The 19,531-nt window shown below is 36.3% G+C and overlaps 1 protein-coding gene across 1 annotated transcript; it reads left to right on the top strand.

Moving 5' to 3' along the window:
• The first annotated feature begins 1,451 nt into the window (after positions 1 to 1,451).
• Positions 1,452 to 9,805, top strand: LOC133322209 (uncharacterized). Its single transcript, XM_061531246.1, has 6 exons — positions 1,452 to 3,338; positions 3,868 to 3,953; positions 4,014 to 4,239; positions 4,298 to 5,047; positions 5,112 to 5,222; positions 8,987 to 9,805. The coding sequence occupies exons 1-6, from the start codon at positions 1,452 to 1,454 to the stop codon at positions 9,803 to 9,805; spliced, it is 3,879 nt and encodes a 1,292-aa protein (XP_061387230.1).
• The last annotated feature ends 9,726 nt before the right edge of the window (positions 9,806 to 19,531 follow it).

Genomic DNA, 19,531 nt, shown 5'->3' with positions numbered 1-19,531 from the left:
TGTGCAGCCTTTGGTGTCTTTAGTTTTTTAGTGTTGATATTTTCCTCTGGGTGGCGCTATTTCCTGCCATTCCTATGTTGTGTTTATTATCATGTGTATGTTTGTATACCAATATTAGTTATTAGAATGTCAGGGTGGCTTCGGCTTCACTTCATCTATATTAAAACTTTTTACAAACATTCGAAAATAGTTCTTCCTCTTTATATAATAACATGTTTCTGCAAATTTTCCTTTTAAAAGCAACATTGCGGTCAGGACCTTCTATAAGACTGGGTTGGATCTTCATATATTGAGTCGTATTTAAACGTTAATCTATATTTTCTTCTGAGATTTAGAAATTATCAAAAATATCCTCCATTATTTGGTAGAGGAAATTGAATATATGTATAATAGTGGATTAGTTAGTGGTCTATGAAGAATGGTGAGCAAATAGTGAATTGTATGAACGAACTAGTTCAATAAAAATGAACTAAACTCTCCTATGTAATATCTCCTGAATATTTTTTTTGTATATAAAAATAACATTATGGTCGTCTTTCTGTAGAAGTATCTAGGATGATATCCTTGTGTAGAATAATTCTAGATGGTCTCCATATGCGAAAGAAGCTTTAGATGCCTCTTTAAATGGAAAGCCTTTATGCAGATATCGCAATTTTTTCTTAGAATTTTTTCTTTATATTTTTAAAGTTTCATAATCCTTATTTTCGATCGCGCATGTGTTCTTCCCTAATTGTAATATCTAAGTCCGCGGTTACAAATTTCGAAATTCTTCCTCGTTGAATGGTAGCTCGGTGCTAGGCCGGTAAACAGCCAGCCGATCTGCTTCACAGGATAAAAGTCTATATGAAAATAGTCCTGATTCGAAAATGACCTCGGCTAAGCATTTATATGAAAGTCAGAATTCGAATAGTGATAATATTTCTGATAGTGGCAATGAATCGAATGATTCGCTATAGTCTGATGAATCGCCATCCAAATAAAAAACCGGCAAGACAAGAGCAGCTTTGCGGACTTACCTTTTTTTTTAAGAAAACATGTTTTAAATTTATTATGGGTTTATAGCGTTATAAATCATTTAGAACAAAAATACACATAGGCTCAGGTCCAGAACCTGCAAGAATCGCTTGTTTATCGATTTTTTTCTTTTATATATTTAAAACGTTCTGCCAGATTTTATGTACGGAAACCACTATTTCATTAAATAATTTTTGAATTACGCTTTTGTTGTTGTTATAATTACAAAAAAAAAAAAATAATAAATAAATAAAACAAGTGTATTTAATAAAATGTTTCCTTTTGACTATAGAAATATAAACGAAAAAAGAAAATAATAGCGGTGTACGACTCTATGATCCGCAAAATGTCAAAAACATTGTAAAATAATCCAAAAAGAAAAATACCCTCAACCTGATAACAAAAAATAGAAATAAAAATAAAAAAACTCCCTCAAAATGAATCGATTACGATCACATAAATTCAAATTGAACAGTGCCCCCGATGTGCCGGAGGCCAACAACAACAACAGCAACAATGGTAGCGGCAATGGCTTACTCAACAATAGCCTCATCAATAAAATCAGCAAACGTTACTCGACGCTCAGCAATAAAATTTCACGGCGTGCCCAGGCTGGCCGACGTACAACCTCACCACAAAAAGTCATATCGGGTAGTTATGATATGACCGGATCATTATCCGAAGATCATCGTTTAGAAATTGGCGCACCCGTTTTGATATCCTCCACCACTCTAGATGCTGAACGCTTTGATGTCAGTGAGGAGCGTTTGAAGATGATTGGCGGCGGTATTGCAGCCACCACCAATTGTAGCAAAATTAAGACCATTGATTTACCCATAAATACCAACATCAAGGCTCTGCAGGAATTGGAACAAAACAAAGCGGTACATTCTTCGTCGGGTAGTGAAACAGAAATATTCGTTGATGCCCTTAGCAGTACCCCAGTGGTTGTTGTGGTCACCGATGGAGAGACGGAGGAACAACAGCAGCAGCAGGATAAGGATGAATATGAAATGGCATTTGAAACACCACAAAAAATTGTAAAACGTGAAGAATTGGAATCTGCCTCACCGTGTTCGGATAAATCTTCGGATAGTGATATGACACCGGTCAATCAAATGTCAAATTATTATGAAACGACAAGGACCGCAAATCATCAACGACCCAAATCGATATTAGCCCAGAAGGCCCATTCACAATCGGCTCAGAATTTACATCGTTCCGAAATTAAGGTATACCTGCAAAAGGCTCCCTCCATGAATCTCATGGAAGAAGATGATGCGGTGATTCCCTCCGATATGGATGAGGATATTGAAAATATGGCTTTACCAAAATTACCCGAGCTATATGGCCGGAGTAAATGTGATTTAGCTGCCACAACAACAGACAACGAATTAACGAACGAAGATGAGGACGATGCCATGCAGGAGGAAGACAACGATGCCGACAAAGAGAATTCCTCACCCTCAGTGGTTGCAGCCGGTGGTGGGGTTTTGAAAAGTAAAAGTGAACCAAATACCCCCTTCTTTTTGGAACCAAAACGTAGCAGTTTTCTGAGTCAGAAAAAGCTATTCCAAAGTGCCGAAAATATACACCAAAGACGCACGAAACGACGTAGTGTGGTCTTCAGCAGTAGTACCTCAATAAATCAACGAAATGCAGCAGCCAATGGCATCGGATCCAAGAATAGTTTGTGCAGCCAAGGTTCACTGAATTTTGATGATTATGATTTAAAATCGGTTAGCTGTCAATCTCTGAATCCCCAATCGCTGTTCGTTTCCATCGACGAGCTCAATGAAATTACCCGACAAATCAATGAATCCGAAGATTTCAATCAAGACATCGATTTGGAATATTGTATGCATCGCGATCAGCTGAAGCCAAGTGAGAGGCGTATCACCCTGCTGAAAAATAAAAATGCCCGCCTTATAAATTTCACACACAATAAACAGAAAATCAAGAAAGGTTGGTCGGGCGTTAAACATTGGATCGGTGAAGAGGGGCATAAAATACGAGAGGTGGTTCAGCGTCAACCATTGGTACAACGGATGGGTTCGTCGAAGTTGAATCTTAGCAATGCTGAATGTAGAAATTCTCCCTCGTTGAATGGTAGCACCGTGTTAAGGCAGGCAGCCAGTCGAGCAGCTTCGCAGGATAAAAGTTTAGATGAAAGTGGCCGAGATTCGAAAATGACCTCGTCAATGCATTTATACGATAGTCAGTGTTTGAGTAGTGACAACATTGCTGCGGATAGTAGCAATGAACTGAATGATTCACAGGAGGCTGAACAATCGCCACCGAATAATAAGAAGGCAGGACAAGAGGTAAGAGACACTACAATGAATTAAAGAGTGGATAGATTATCTAAAAAGAAATCGAAGGTAAAAAGAATGCGGTGTTCCTATACCGTCCAATTGGAATTTTTAAAGACTCGGGGTCTCTAAAGACCCAGGTCATATGAATACATGGAGTCTCTGTGCAAGCCAATTAGCCTTTACAAAGACATGAGGACTCTATAAAGACCAATTAATTTTTAAAAAGACCTGTGGATCTCTATACAGACCAATTGGTCTTTATAATGACCTGGGGTCCCTGTACAGACCATTCGGCCTTTATAAAGACCTGGTGTTTCTATGCAGACCAATTGGTTTTTATAAACACTTGAGGTCTCTGGATGTCATAGTGTGGACTTCTTCCCAAAATATATTCTATTTACTTTTTAAAACCTCTCCCAGCAAGTTATTTTTGAGGTTATGACAATGTGGCCAGTTTTTCTATTAATTTTTGTAGTATCAAGTTTTTAACCTGAAATTTTTTTATAACCTCTTTTTCCATTTGTTTTTATTTTTTCAGGGCCAAAATGGCTTCGAAGAATTGCGTCGTTATGTTAAACAAGGCGGAGATTTTGGCAAAGAACTTATTGTTATACTACAGGAAAGGTAAGCCCCTAACTTCCATATAATTTCCCGCAGGATAACTAATTTCAATTTCTCCCGCAGAATTGATTCGGAACTTTTATACTCCAAATCCTTATCGAAAATGGCCAATAAATTGAATAAGGCATGTCGTGAATTACCCGGAACCATAGCAGATGCTTGGCGTGGTGTGGCCACAGAAATGGAGACACGCAGTGATATACACAGACAACTGTCGGCCTCCTTGGCTGAAGAGGTGGTCAAACCGTTGAAATCCATTGTTGAAGGACATCACAAGACCAGGAAATCGGTAAGACTAAGGATATGCTATTTCATATCAACATTTTTAATATTTTTATTGGTTACAGGTCGAAAGCAATGTCGATAAGGCCGCTCGTGTCCTGGCCGAATGGCGTGCCAGCGAGGCTAAAGGCAAAAAAGCCTCTCACACCGCTGCCCGGGAAAATGAAAAACTACAAGATGCCATGTTGGATGTACGAATACAGAAATCACCCTCCATAGCTTTGCTGCATCAGAGCTCCAATAAACAAGCCGCAGAGAAAGAAATCAAATTGGCCGAAAAGGATTGTGCCAAACTTGACAGCAAACGCAAAAAAGCCGAAGAAGCTGTCAAAAAAGCCGATGTTGAATATTACACACTGTGCATTCGTGCCGAACGAGCACGGGTCGATTGGGAAATGGCCGTGTTGCGTGGCTCCTCCCTTCTACAGAATATTGAAAATCAACGCTTGATTAATATGAAGAACTTCGTCTCGAACTATGCTGCCCTGACGGCCAATATGAATCCCATAATGGAAAGTTTAATGCAACGTCTACAGCCCCAGGTGGATAATTGTAATGTCGTGAAGGATATGCAGATAATTAAAAATATTCGTCGTAATGCCGAGGGACCAAGTGAACAATTGCTGCCCGATTTCTATTGTGAACACACGACCTTGGCCATGAATCGTGAGAGACGTAAACATGCCTTGATTAAACTTTTGCAATTGGTTAAGACCGATCTGGAAAGGGAACGTCGTTCACGTAATGGCTTGAAAGGTCTTTCACAGTCGTTGAATAGTCAGGAACATCAAAATATTACCGACAAGTTGTATCATGTAAGTTAGAGTGGGGTAGTTTTTTATGAAGCCTTTTTTATTGTTTTACTTTTATATTTTCCAGATCCGTTCAATGCTTACTTATTTGGAGGGTGCCCGCTTTAAGCTACATTCAGCTTTGCTGGAATTGGATCATAAACCCAGATCATCACATCCATTGGCCCAACATATACAGGTTAATATTCTCAAATCATTTAATGTCGCATTAGATTAGAGAACGAATGCGAATCCTCTTTATAAATTATCTCTTCAAGGGACTTATAAAGATGTGGTTTCTAGACTGACGAATCGGTTTTTATATTGGTCTTTATAAAGACCAATTGGTCTGTATAGAGACCACAGGTCTTTATAATGACCAATTGGTCTGTATAGAGACCACAGGTCTTTATAATGATCAATTGGTCTGTATAGAGACCACAGGTCTGTATAGAGACCACAGGTCTTTATAAAGACCAATTGGTCTGTATAGAGACCACAGGTCTTTATAAAGACCAATTGGTCTGTATAGAGACCACAGGTCTTTATAAAGACCAATTGGTCTGTATAGAGACCACAGGTCTTTATAAAGACCAATTGGTCTGTATAGAGACCACAGGTCTTTATAAAGACCAATTGGTCTGTATAGAGACCACAGGTCTTTATAAAGACCAATTGGTCTGTATAGAGACCATATAAAGCCCAATTGGTCTGTATAGAGACCACAGGTCTTTATAAAGACCAATTGGTCTGTATAGAGACCACAGGTCTTTATAAAGACCAATTGGTCTGTATAGAGACCACAGGTCTTTATAAAGACCAATTGGTCTGTATAGAGACCACAGGTCTTTATAAAGACCACAGGTCTTTATAAAGACCAATTGGTCTGTATAGAGACCACAGGTCTTTATAAAGACCAATTGGTCTGTATAGAGACCACAGGTCTTTATAAAGACCAATTGGTCTTTATAAAGACCAATTGGTCTGTATAGAGACCACAGGTCTTTATAAAGACCAATTGGTCTGTATAGAGACCACAGGTCTTTATAAAGACCAATTGGTCTGTATAGAGACCACAGGTCTTTATAAAGACCAATTGGTCTGTATAGAGACCACAGGTCTTTATAAAGACCAATTGGTCTGTAGAGAGACCACAGGTCTTTATAAAGACCAATTGGTCTGTATAGAGACCACAGGTCTTTATAAAGACCAATTGGTCTGTATAGAGACCACAGGTCTTTATAAAGACCAATTGGTCTGTATAGAGACCACAGGTCTTTATAAAGACCAATTGGTCTGTATAGAGACCATAAAGACCGATTGGTAATGTGATACACACCACCTTGGCTATGAATCACAGGTCTTTATAAAGACCAATTGGTCTGTATAGAGACCACAGGTCTTTATAAAGACCAATTGGTCTGTATAGAGACCACAGGTCTTTATAAAGACCAATTGGTCTGTATAGAGACCACAGGTCTTTATAAAGACCAATTGGTCTGTATAGAGACCACAGGTCTTTATAAAGACCAATTGGTCTGTATAGAGACCACAGGTCTTTATAAAGACCAATTGGTCTGTATAAAGACCAAGGTCTGTTATAAAGACCAATTGGTCTGTATAGAGACCACAGGTCTTTATAAAGACCAATTGGTCTGTCTATAAAGACCAATTGGTCTGTATAGAGACCACAGGTCTTTATAAAGACCAATTGGTCTTATATAGAGACCACAGGTCTTTATAAAGACCAATTGGTCTGTATAGATACCACAGGTCTTTATAAAGACCAATTGGTCTGTATAGAGACCACAGGTCTTTATAAAGACCAATTGGTCTGTATAGAGACCACAGGTCTTTATAAAGACCAATTGGTCTGTATAGAGACCACAGGTCTTTATAAAGACCAATTGGTCTGTATAGAATCACAGGTCTTTATAAAGACCAATTGGTCTGTATAGAGACCACAGGTCTTTATAAAGACCAATTGGTCTGTAGGGACTTACAGGTCTTTATAAAGACCAATTGGTCTGTATAGAGACCACAGGTCTTTATAAAGACCAATTGGTCTGTATAGAGACCACAGGTCTTTATAAAGACCAATTGGTCTGTATAGAGACCACAGGTCTTTATAAAGACCAATTGGTCTGTATAGAGACCACAGGTCTTTATAAAGACCAATTGGTCTGTATAGAGACCACAGGTCTTTATAATGACCAATTGGTCTGTATAGAGACCACAGGTCTTTATAAAGACCAATTGGTCTGTATAGAGACCACAGGTCTTTATAAAGACCAATTGGTCTGTATAGAGACCACAGGTCTTTATAAAGACCAATTGGTCTGTATAGAGACCACAGGTCTGTATAGAGACCACAGGTCTTTGTAAAGACCAATTGGTCTGTATAGAGACCACAGGTCTTTATAAAGACCAATTGGTCTGTATAGAGACCACAGGTCTTTATAAAGACCAATTGGTCTGTATAGAGACCACAGGTCTTTATAAAGACCAATTGGTCTGTATAGAGACCACAGGTCTTTATAAAGACCAATTGGTCTGTATAGAGACCACAGGTCTTTATAAAGACCAATTGGTCTGTATAGAGACCACAGGTCTTTATAAAGACCAATTGGTCTGTATAGAGACCACAGGTCTTTATAAAGACCAATTGGTCTGTATAGAGACCACAGGTCTTTATAAAGACCAATTGGTCTGTATAGAGACCACAGGTCTTTATAATACCAATAAAGACCAATTGGTCTGTATAGAGACCACAGGTCTTTATAAAGACCAATTGGTCTGTATAGAGACCACAGGTCTTTATAAAGACCAATTGGTCTGTATAGAGACCACAGGTCTTTATAAAGACCAATTGGTCTGTATAGAGACCACAGGTCTTTATAAAGACCAATTGGTCTGTATAGAGACCACAGGTCTTTATAAAGACCAATTGGTCTGTATAGAGACCACAGGTCTTTATAAAGACCAATTGGTCTGTATAGAGACCACAGGTCTTTATAAAGACCAATTGGTCTGTATAGGGACCACAGGTCTTTATAAAGACCAATTGGTCTGTATAGGGACCACAGGTCTTTATAAAGACCAATTGGTCTGTATAGAGACCACAGGTCTTTATAAAGACCAATTGGTCTGTATAGAGACCACAGGTCTTTATAAAGACCAATTGGTCTGTATAGAGACCACAGGTCTTTATAAAGACCAATTGGTCTGTATAGAGACCACAGGTCTTTATAAAGACCAATTGGTCTGTATAGAGACCACAGGTCTTTATAAAGACCAATTGGTCTGTATAGAGACCACAGGTCTTTATAAAGACCAATTGGTCTGTATAGAGACCACAGGTCTTTATAAAGACCAATTGGTCTGTATAGAGACCACAGGTCTTTATAAAGACCAATTGGTCTGTATAGGGACCACAGGTCTTTATAAAGACCAATTGGTCTGTATAGAGACCACAGGTCTTTATAAAGACCAATTGGTCTGTATAGAGACCACAGGTCTTTATAAAGACCAATTGGTCTGTATAGAGACCACAGGTCTTTATAAAGACCAATTGGTCTGTATAGAGACCACAGGTCTTTATAAAGACCAATTGGTCTGTATAGAGACCACAGGTCTTTATAAAGACCAATTGGTCTGTATAGAGACCACAGGTCTTTATAAAGACCAATTGGTCTGTATAGAGACCACAGGTCTTTATAAAGACTGTATAGAGACCACAGGTCTTTATAAAGACAGATTGGTCTGTATAGAGACCACAGGTCTTTATAAAGACTAATTGTTCTTTATAAAGACCTGTGGTCTCTATACTTGACCAATTGGTCTATAAATACATTTGGTGTCTATAGCGAGCAATTGATCCATATTTTGACATATCCCTCTATAAAATATTCTGCATCGATATTGGACATTTTCTAACCTTTTTTCTATCCCTTCCTTTTTCAGATAACCCGTGATCGCACTGGCCTTCAGCAGAGTATACTCAAAGTTCCACTGTGGCTAAAGAATAACGACAAAATCACCAATAATGCAGGCAGTGATGATCCCAACACTGATTACGATAGCATTTCCCAGAGTAATACAACAACATCAACAACAAATATCAGCTGTGTAGATGGGGGTGGTGTCAATGGTTCCACCGATGGTAGTTTTGCTATGAAAAATTTCAATCGCAGCAAAAGTAACATTGAGACCTTCTCAAATAAGACGAACATTTGTGTGACCAATAATGCGGCGGAACCTGGTGTCGTAAATGGTAAAAATAAAACGTTGTCCGGTACAACGGCTAATCTATATGATGATGCCTGTAGTGATGATCGCGGTCAGGCAGATGGTGGTTCCAATCAACAAGATTCCGATTTTGATGAATTCAGTTCCCAGGATGAAGATGAGGAGGGACACTTGACCTCGTCGACAACAGTGGGTGTGGGAGGACGTAAGGAACACAAGGCGAATATTGAAAAATCTCTACAAAATGCCGAGAATTATTATCAAAATTCCATGGAAATTAAACAGGAACAGCAGCAAAATTTGTATAATGATGCCAACACAACAACAACAAATGAATCTTCAGCAACACCACATGTAGTCTTAGGTAGATGTAAGGCCCTTTATAATTATACACCAAAATTATACGATGAACTGGAATTGATTCCTGGCGATATCATTGAAGTTCATGCCAAACAGGATGATGGCTGGTGGTTGGGTGCCCTGCGCAATCAAGTGGGTATATTCCCGGCAACATATGTGGAAGAGATTGCCTGAAGGGAATCGAAAAAAGGAACAAACAATAATTGTATGAGGTTTTAAGTTCAAAATGTTTCAAAAAGGCTATGCTGTGGTTGGAACAACAATAATTTATGTGAAAGGTGGATTTCAAAAGCCCATTAATTCCCAATACAAAACAACTCCATCTCCAAACGACTGCCAATTAAATTATTGTTAGTGTCGTGTTGTTGTACTTAACCCCCACCTTTTTTGGGTGTTGTGGAAATGTAGAAATTTTTTTTAGAAAAAAGCTCCCCAAATACAAAAAACATCAAGCGGGCGTAAAAGAAAAATTGATTAACACTTGTAGTGCCTTTTGTTGTTTTTCCTTAGGAAAATCATATATCTCATAAAGGAACGAACACATCACATCGCATGAAACATCACATATTATAGCAGGAGCCTGATCACTTGCAGTGTTAGAAAGGAAGCCTTTGGTAACTTTTTGTTTCGTTTTCATGGCGAAAATACTGGCAAGTGGCAATAGGGGCCTTAAAGAACAAAAACAAAAGAAATGATTTTCTTCTCATGTTTCATTTTATTTTCACTTAGACGAATAAAATTCGCTTAATTGTGTGTAGCCCCTGTTTTATATAAATGTAAGTAAAATGTCCCCATGTTAAAAAATCTTACTGTCCCCCTTTCTAAACCAAAAATCAAAGAAACTCGTAAATCGTATATTTTTTTAATGTTGTTACTGTTATAATTTTTATTTTTTTAATTTAATTTTTATTATTTTAAGTTAACTCTACTGTTTCATTTTTTTAATTTTAAACTATTTAAAACCGAAACCCTAAATATGTTTACTATAAGCCTGTTCATTACTTAATGTAGTTATATTTTTTTAGTTTAAAAATATCGTTTCAATGTTCATTTATTTTCGTTTGTTAATAAAAAAAAAACACTCCCATTATGTTTATAATCATTGTATGATGTTCGAAATAATATCTTAATAAAAGATTCAAAATCTAATGTAAATTTAATCCAAAATCTTCCTGATGCTCCCATTTTCCAGAGTTTTTTCTTTCCCTATTGAAAATTATTTGCAATTTAAGGAGGAGGTGCAATAAATCTAAATAGGATGAAATATCCCCCCCATGCGCCGCAATAAATAATTATTTACTTACATTATTTTTTAGCTATTAAGAAGATGAAGCATACGATTTTGATTTCAATTTATTTTGTTTTAAGTTCGTATTAGTAAGACAAACGATTAAGAGAATATCACATATAGTTATTTAAGAGATCGAACCCTCCCCCAAATAGTTTGGAATTTTGGGTCTAGAATAATACTTACGTATAGAAAATAAGATGTAAATAATTCAAATAAAAATTCTGATTCAATATAAAAAAATAGATTGAGTTTTTCTTACCAGATTGTCCCGATGTAATGGTACATACATTTTACGAAAATTTCCTTGTAAGTTGTATTATCCCTGCGTACGTTCCTAATTCTATGATATGGAATTTTACACAGCTCATTCTTCTGATTTTTATACCCTCAGTCTACGCAAAAATGTACCTCATCGAAATATGGGACCAATCCATTTCAAACAATTTCGAATCGATTTACAAATGTCCGTCCGTCTGTTGTTGTTGTAGCAACTTCTACATGTTAGTTTTATTTCAATTATTCTGGTTCTGACTCCTCTGTTTCCAGGTTCAGGAAGGTTGTAATCTGTTGTAATCAGATGAGTGGGTTTAGCAGGACAATTAAAGAGATGCAGTGTATCATGAGTTCCAAGTCCACATTCCTGCTCGATAAGCCTCTTTATCTAGGGGTTCTCTTTTGTACCGTTGGACCTCTTTCTCTTGATCATGTAGGTCACTCCTTACGTGCCTGGGTGGGGGAATTCTATCCATAAGATTATGGCATGGATCATCAACATCCTGTTGTGGCGATGTACGGGTAAGACCATTGCCTCCTCATGTAAATGGTCCACTGACGTCATAAGGAGGCACCCTGTCGCAGTTGTCAAGGCGGCATTCTGACAGGTTTGAATGATCTTCAACTACGTATCGCTTACATTCGCGAACCACACTGGCGCCGCATAACTTATCGCCGACCAACCTATTGCTTTGTAGGAGGTCAACAAGGTATCTCAAACAGCACCCCAAGAGCTGCCGGTAAGCGACTTGAGGAACCTGTTACTGCTTCTCATCTTATCGCAAATAGCGGTGGCTTTCGACCTAAATAAGCTATCGAAAGTTACACCAAAAATTTTTGGGGTAGTTTGTGGCCGGAATTATTGCACCATCGACCATGATGTTCAGAGGGAGCTTCATTTCAGCCTTCCGTGTGGTGAACAGAGTAGCTGTGTATTTGGCGGCGGATATCTTCATATTCCTCAGATGGAAGAACTGTACTAAATCAGCTATATAGACATTTAACCTTTAACAGATGTCATCGATAATGGGACCCGACGCCATGATCGTACAATCATCCGCATACATTACGATCTCTATGCCGTCCGGTGGTTGTGAAATTTCAGAAATGTAGAGGTTAAACAGTTCCGGAGATATGACCCCACCTCGGGGAACTCCCTGTTTCACTCTACGAAGTGTAGACTTCTTGTTTCTGAATTCCACATATGACTGGACTAGGAGATTGTCTTCTCTATGTCCTCGAACAGCTTGGCGTGATTGACAGTATCGAAGGCTTTCGATAAGTCAAGAACCACCAAGACTGTCCTGTCACACGGTCTGTTCTGGTTAAGTCCCAAGTTACATGGTGGTTATGGCGTGTAATAATGTAGTTGTGCTGTGCATCCTCCGGAATCCATATTGATGTTGAGGGACTGGAAACCTACTTCTCATCAAAGGGAGGAGTAGTGACTCAAGCGTCTTTGCTACTGGAGACAGAAGGGAAATCGGCCTGTACGATTCACCTCTGCTGGCATCCTTGCCTGGCTTAAGTAGCGGGACCACCCTGCCTATTTTCCAGGCTTCAGGAACAATGTGGGTGGCTAACGACAGCTTGAGGACATCAGTTAAGTACTCCACTCCAGGTTCATCCAGTTGCTTCGGCATTATCATTGAGATTCCATGCCAAATTCCATGGACAGGCAGACGGACGGACATGCATAAATCGACTTAAAAAGTGATTCTATGCATATTCTAAAAAGGAAACATGTGTCTATCTCGTTTTCTTTTGCCTGTTACAAACATATGCACAAAGACATGATACCCTGTACCACAGTGTGGTGATGGGTATAAAAAGTCGATATTTCAAATATCTTAGAACTTTCATATAATGCTAATTTTCTCCTATATGACATATGTTTATATATGTATAGTTTGTATGTAATAAAACTTTAGAATTCCCTCGATCTATTTATGCAAAATTTGTAAAAATCCTTTAAGTTTTTGCTACATTTAACGATATTCGGAAAAATTCTTACTGTTAAAATCGAACTGCATACAAACTAAGTTTGGCCTAAAAGCATGCTTTAATTTTCTTTACAAAACGGCAGCCATTATGAAAGAAAAATTGCTGTTGTAAAATAATCAATTTTTGTGTGATTTTTCATTTTCAAGGAATAGGAGCCCAGCACCTAACAGTAAGTATTTTTCGGAACATCATTGAATTAAAGTGCAAATAACTCAACGACTACTTAACCGATTTTTATAAAATTTGCACAAATAGTTCGAGACAATTCTAAAGTTTTATTCCATACTGAAAATAAATATATAAAATTATTTTTTATAAGATAAAATTAGCATTATGTGAATGTTCAAAGATATTTAAAATATCGACTATTTTTTATGATTTATTAATATCGGAATATTTACCGGTGACCCCATAAAGTATATACCTATATTCTTGATCAGAATACAATTTTATGCCGATTAATGCGTGTTCGTTGGTTTTTCTGTTTAAATCACGATAGAAATCTCAATATTTGGGCTAGAGCTTTAAAAATTTCACTGGCATATCTATTACTCCTAGGTATTGCAGATGGGGTATGTCGGCGTATGTTTCTGGGTAGCCCCCATAAAACGGAATCCCCAATATTTTGTAGGTTTATGGAGCATGTTTCTACTTAATTGGTTGTAATTTGTTATTTTGGCTCGTGGTATGGTTATACATCTTCACAATAAAAATTTTCAATATTGGACATGTGCTTCAACCAAATTACCAAAATTGTTCATATTGGATTCTCCTTGAGAAAAAAATCTCCCTATCAAGAGTCCGGGTAGCTTAGAAATAGTGATAGATCAATTATTCTGTATTTTGAGGGCTTTGGGTATGTTTGTCAACCGAATTCGCTCAAATTTTATTTAAGGGAACCCTTCCCCCCTTCTCGATTCTAATTTTTCAAGATTTTCAATGGACTGGTAAATCAATACCAATGCTTGTTAAGGTTTGTAACTTTGCACATATATATTTGAAGATTTAAAAGAGAAGAAAAATAATTTACAAAAAAATTTTGTAATTGTTTTGTTGTTGTTTTTTGTAATTAAAGAGAAGTCCTTATTTTTGATGCGGGCATGATAACCCCTCACTGGAACATCGGAATCCGAAAATTCCAACGGTGTTATAAAGAGTACATGTCTGGCTCTCGTATGAACTAGGATTATTGACTTTGCTCTAAAATTAACAAAATGGCGGACCTTTGAAAAAATATTTTTGGAAAATCGCCGTTTTTGACCAAAATCCTAGTTTAAAAATAAGGAAGATCTTCACCGATTGGCTTTATCGTAGTTCATACGATAGCTATACACTCACAGAGAAACGTGTATTAGTTTTTGAGTTATCGTGCCCGCCATTCGCAAAAGAGAAAAACGCGATTAAAGTTTGAGAAGCCCTTTAGCCGTCACTTAATGCTGACACAATAAATCGGCTATATCGTAAAGAGTTCTAGATATTTTCACTTGAAATTTTGTAGGGACATTCTTGAATTAGTGTTGATTCGAATTAAGTCAAAAAACTTTTGACCCCGAGAATGGGGGGGGGGGGGTCCCTTAAATCTATTATCAAATCTTCCTACCAAAAATTATAAATGTTAGTTCACGGTCTGGTATAGCTCCCATAGAATCTCATTTTCGGCAATTTTAAGACTTTAGCCGCATTTCCCAGCCGATGGGGTTGTAGTTTGTAATTTTTGATATAACCCCACATAAAAATGTCGCTTCTTTTTCGGTATTAATAAAATTTAACCGAATTTTCTAATGGGAGTGGCAATAAAATGATGAATAAAAATTAAATTAAAAAAATGACCGGTTTAATTTGTAACACTACTTTTTCGTAGCATGAGCAACCTTAAATCACATAACGCCATTACATAGTCCCCATACAAATGTCCCGAGATTCTGAAATACTCCTACGTGGTGGAGGATATAAAAAGTTCGGCCCGGTCTAACTTAATTTTGTTAAATGTAAACGAAGTAGACATCATCGATTTACACGTGTTCGATTTACACGAAATTTTGCATATCATATTAAAATGAGTCTAGAATGACGTATCATATTCTTGACAGAATGAGCGAACATTCAAATTTTCATTAACCGAAATTTTCTTCTGTAGTAAAATATGAACACAAAATTTGGTTTAAGGTTGCACGCATATTTTCTATTATTGTGATTGAATGGTAAAAATGTTATCAATGACAAAAACCAAAGGTAGTTTACCTACTCGTAGGTAGATGGCGGTTTATTCAATATCAAAACAAAACATTGTGTGCGGAAAAATTTAGTCCAAAAATGAAAAAAAGTATTAAATTCATGTGAAGAAATTTGTTGACAAAAAGGTTAGAAAATAAAAGTAAATATTAAACTATTTTTTTTGGAGCATCAAATAGTCGACACCGTCCACCTCAATTGGATTTCTCAGAGTTGTCTTCCACCGGCTGTGACTTTTTAATAAATTGCTCTATTATCACAAATAGCGTGTCATATTGAACGGTAAATTATTTTCCTTCTTATAGAGTCGGCAAATCGGTAAGTACATCACGGATATAATAATTTCCCAAAAATTGGGAAAATGTGTTCTTATAAGCGGGGCTTTCTTATATGAATGTATTTTATATAAGATGTTCCGTTCTACTTTAAAAAAATTTTTTCAGCTGTTAATATCAAAACCTATCCTTTAAAACAAAGGGTTAAATTTCCCAGTCATTCGAGATAAGCCGCCGTGTTTGACGTAACTGGACGAAAGGTTAATTGCGCCAAGAATGCTTTTCACGACGATAGTTTCCTTAGGATATAATCGACAATGTGCTGTTAGAGGTGCAGTTGTAAAGGTCCCGATTTCAATTAGTTCAACGGTCAATGTAGTTCCGAGATCAGCCGATCAAACCGAAGTTATTCAAATTCATTTAACGCGAAGGATATCATATTCCCACAGTTTTATGAAGGAAACCATTACGTCTGGATAAATGTTTGAAGCTGCGTGATATCTGGTAAATATTGAATGGTATCGGAAGCATGGAATTATTATTTCGTCAGAGTGGTTAAGTGACGTAGGGAACGACGACGAAGTGACATTTATTGTTGATCGTGATGATGACCGCAATCTTATATCCAGTTGGATGAATCGCAATTCAGATGATGATCAAATCGATGAGTATGAGGAAAATAGTGCAATAGCATCTAGAGAACCTGTTCACCAAAAAGAACCTGTTCGGCTACTATTGGCAATATTAAAAAAATCGAGGCGTTACAATAGACCATGTGCTCGTGCTGACAATGTTTATTAAGACTACAAAAAGTCAGAGTTCTAAAAAATTAAAAACAGCATTTCCACCTGTTTGGGGAAGAAAGTTGATCGACGGAATTCCACTGCGTCTAAAGCTCTTTAAGACCAGTTCATTCAATCTTCATACAAATTGGGAGGCAGAAAAAAGTCTTGCTAATGATCCGACAGTATGGAATACCGACATTCTTTATAACCGTATCTGCGGCAGAATCCTAATGGTCTGAGCTAATAGTAATATTGGTGAAAATAGCCGAAGGAAGGGATATTTCCGAGGATCAAGCCGCCTCTTTCAGTATTCAGAAAAAGTATGAATTGATTAGATCGGATCAAGTTACATGTTCTAGGTATTTAGATAACAGAATTCGACTTCTATTTAAAAATTTCACCGCAAGGGGAGGAATATTTAATGAATTTAAAGTCATCAAATTTTATTGGAGAATGGACTTCCGTGGGTACCCACATGGTTATGGAATATATTAGTAATGTCCCTATTTTAAATATAAATGACCACGGAACCTTCCAACAAGTGATGAGTTCTGTTGATAAATTTTTTTCTACTGATTTGTCTTCTTAGCTTTCATATGACATCAATTTTATTGCAATAGCCTAAGTAGTTCAAATGTTATGGGACAAAAACTAGAGTATTAAAATTGTCCTTTTCGCCATTTCAATTTACTGCAACAATAGATGGCCGAAATGCCACATTGTCAGGTCGTTACGGAAAATGAAGGTATTGGTAAAATTGCAATAATAAATTTTAAAATACAGATTTGCCGATTCTATAACAAACATTGTCGACAGTCTCTCAAAAAATATTCTATAAACAAACCATTCTCTCTCTAGTACCTCAAAGAATTCTTTGAAAAATCCACGACTTGTTTTGGTCCCTAAAAGAATTCTTTGAAAAATCCACGACTTGTTTTGGTCCCTCAAAAAATATGTTTTAAAAAATTAAAACCTTGCGTCGATCCATTGAAAAAAATTCTTTAAAAAAATCCACTCCTTGTGTTGTTCCCTTAAAAAATATTCTTTAAAAAAAATCCATGTTTTTTGTTGGGCCCCTAGGATTTAACCCCTAAAAAATCCACGTTTTGTGTTGGTCCTTCAAAAAATATTAGTTAAAAAATCCATGTACTTCAAAAAATATTCTTTCAAAAAAATCCACGCCTTCAGTTGTTCCCTTAAAAAATATTCTTTAAAAAAATCCACGCCTTCAGTTGTTCACTTAAAAAATATTTTTCAAAAAATCCACGCCTTAAGTTGTTAAAAAATATTCTTTAAAAAAATCCAGGTTTTTTGTTGAGCCCTTAGGAATTATCCCCTAAAAAATCCACGCCTTGTGTTGGTCCTTCAAAAAATATCCTTAAAAAAATCCAAGCCTTGTGTTGATCCCTCAAAGAATTCTTTGGAAAATCCACGACTTGTTTTGGTCCCTCAAAAACTATGCATTAAAAATAAAAACCTTGCGTCGATCCATTGAAAAATATTCTTTAAAACATCCACTCCTTGTGTTGTTTCCTTAAAAAATATTCTTTAAAAAAATCCAGGTTTTTTGTTGGGCTCTTATGAATTAACCCCTAAAAAATCCACGCCTTGTGTTGGTCCTTCAAAAAATATTAGTTACAAAATCAATGCCTTTGTTGGCCCTTCAAAAAAATATTAGTTAAAAAATCCACGCTTTGTTTTGGTCCTTCAAAAAATATTAGTTAAAAAAATCCACGCTTTTTGTTGGTCCTTCAAAAAATATTCTTTAAAAAATCCACGCCTTGTGTTGGTCCTTCAAAAATATCCTTAAAAAAATCTACGCCTTGTGTTGGTCCTTCAAAAAATATTCTTTAAAAAATCCACGCCTTTTGTTGGCCCTTCAAAAAATAATAGCTAAAAAATCCAAGCCTTGTGTTGGTCCTTCAAAAAATATTCTTTAAAAAATCCACGTCTTGTGTTGGTCCTTCAAAAATATCCTTAAAAAAATCCACGCCTTGTGTTGGTCCTTCAAAAAATATTCTTTAAAAAATCCACGCCTTTTCTTGGCCCTTCAAAAAATAATAGCTAAAAAATCCAAGCCTTGTGTTGGTCCTTCAAAAAATATTCTTTAAAAATCCACGCCTAGTTTTGGTCGCTCAAAAAAACTCTTTAAAAATCCACGTCTTGTGTTGGTCCTTCAAAAAATATTCTTTAAAAAATCCACGCCTAGTTTTGGTCGCTCAAAAAAAAACTCTTTAAAAATCCACGTCTTGTGTTGGTCCTTCAAAAATATTCTTAAAAAAATCGACGCCGTTTAATGGTCCATTGAAAAATATTCTTTAAAAAATCTACGCTTCTTCTGGTAACTCAAAAATATTATTTAAAAAAATAAGCACTTCAAAAACATGCCATAATTATCCACGCTTCTTATAGTCACTCAAAAAATCTCTAAAAAAGTACACATTTTTTAAGTCGTTCTTGAAAAATTTTTAAAAATTTGAATTTTCAATATTTAATTTTATTTGATTATTTATTTTTAATTTTTTGATTTGAAAATTATACAGAAATTAAATATAAATAATATTCTTATTAGAAGAAGAAGACTCAAATATATCTCGATAGAATTATTTTGATGTTTGTGTGTGTGTGTGTGTATGTATATACCCAATGATTCGATCATGTGGCATGTTCTTAGAGATTATACATTAATGGGCCTCCCCTGTTGGCAAATATTTGGAATATTTTGGGTTTTGAATAGTAATAATAATAAATATTTATATGAATGTATGTCTATCTCAAATGAATAAATTATAAATAATATTTTATTTAAGGAATATTGTGGACGAGTTGTTGGATAATCAAATAGAGAATAGGATACAGTATACGTATAAGGATGTTTGTTTGTATGTATGTAGGTGTATAAACTTAACAATGGTATTTCATAATAATTATAATAATATATTTTGATATCTGATACAAATTAAACTTAAAACCATAAATTCTTTTGCTGTTATGATTATTTAACTACTACGACAATCCAAAGGGGGTGTGGCCACACCCT

Source organism: Musca vetustissima, unplaced genomic scaffold, assembly GCF_032173495.1.
Source record: "Musca vetustissima isolate MV318-11 ecotype Yass unplaced genomic scaffold, APGP_CSIRO_Mvet_v1 utg23116, whole genome shotgun sequence".
In the NCBI taxonomy this organism is placed as follows: Eukaryota; Metazoa; Arthropoda; class Insecta; order Diptera; family Muscidae; genus Musca; species Musca vetustissima.
This window is presented reverse-complemented; position numbering and strand designations above follow the sequence as displayed.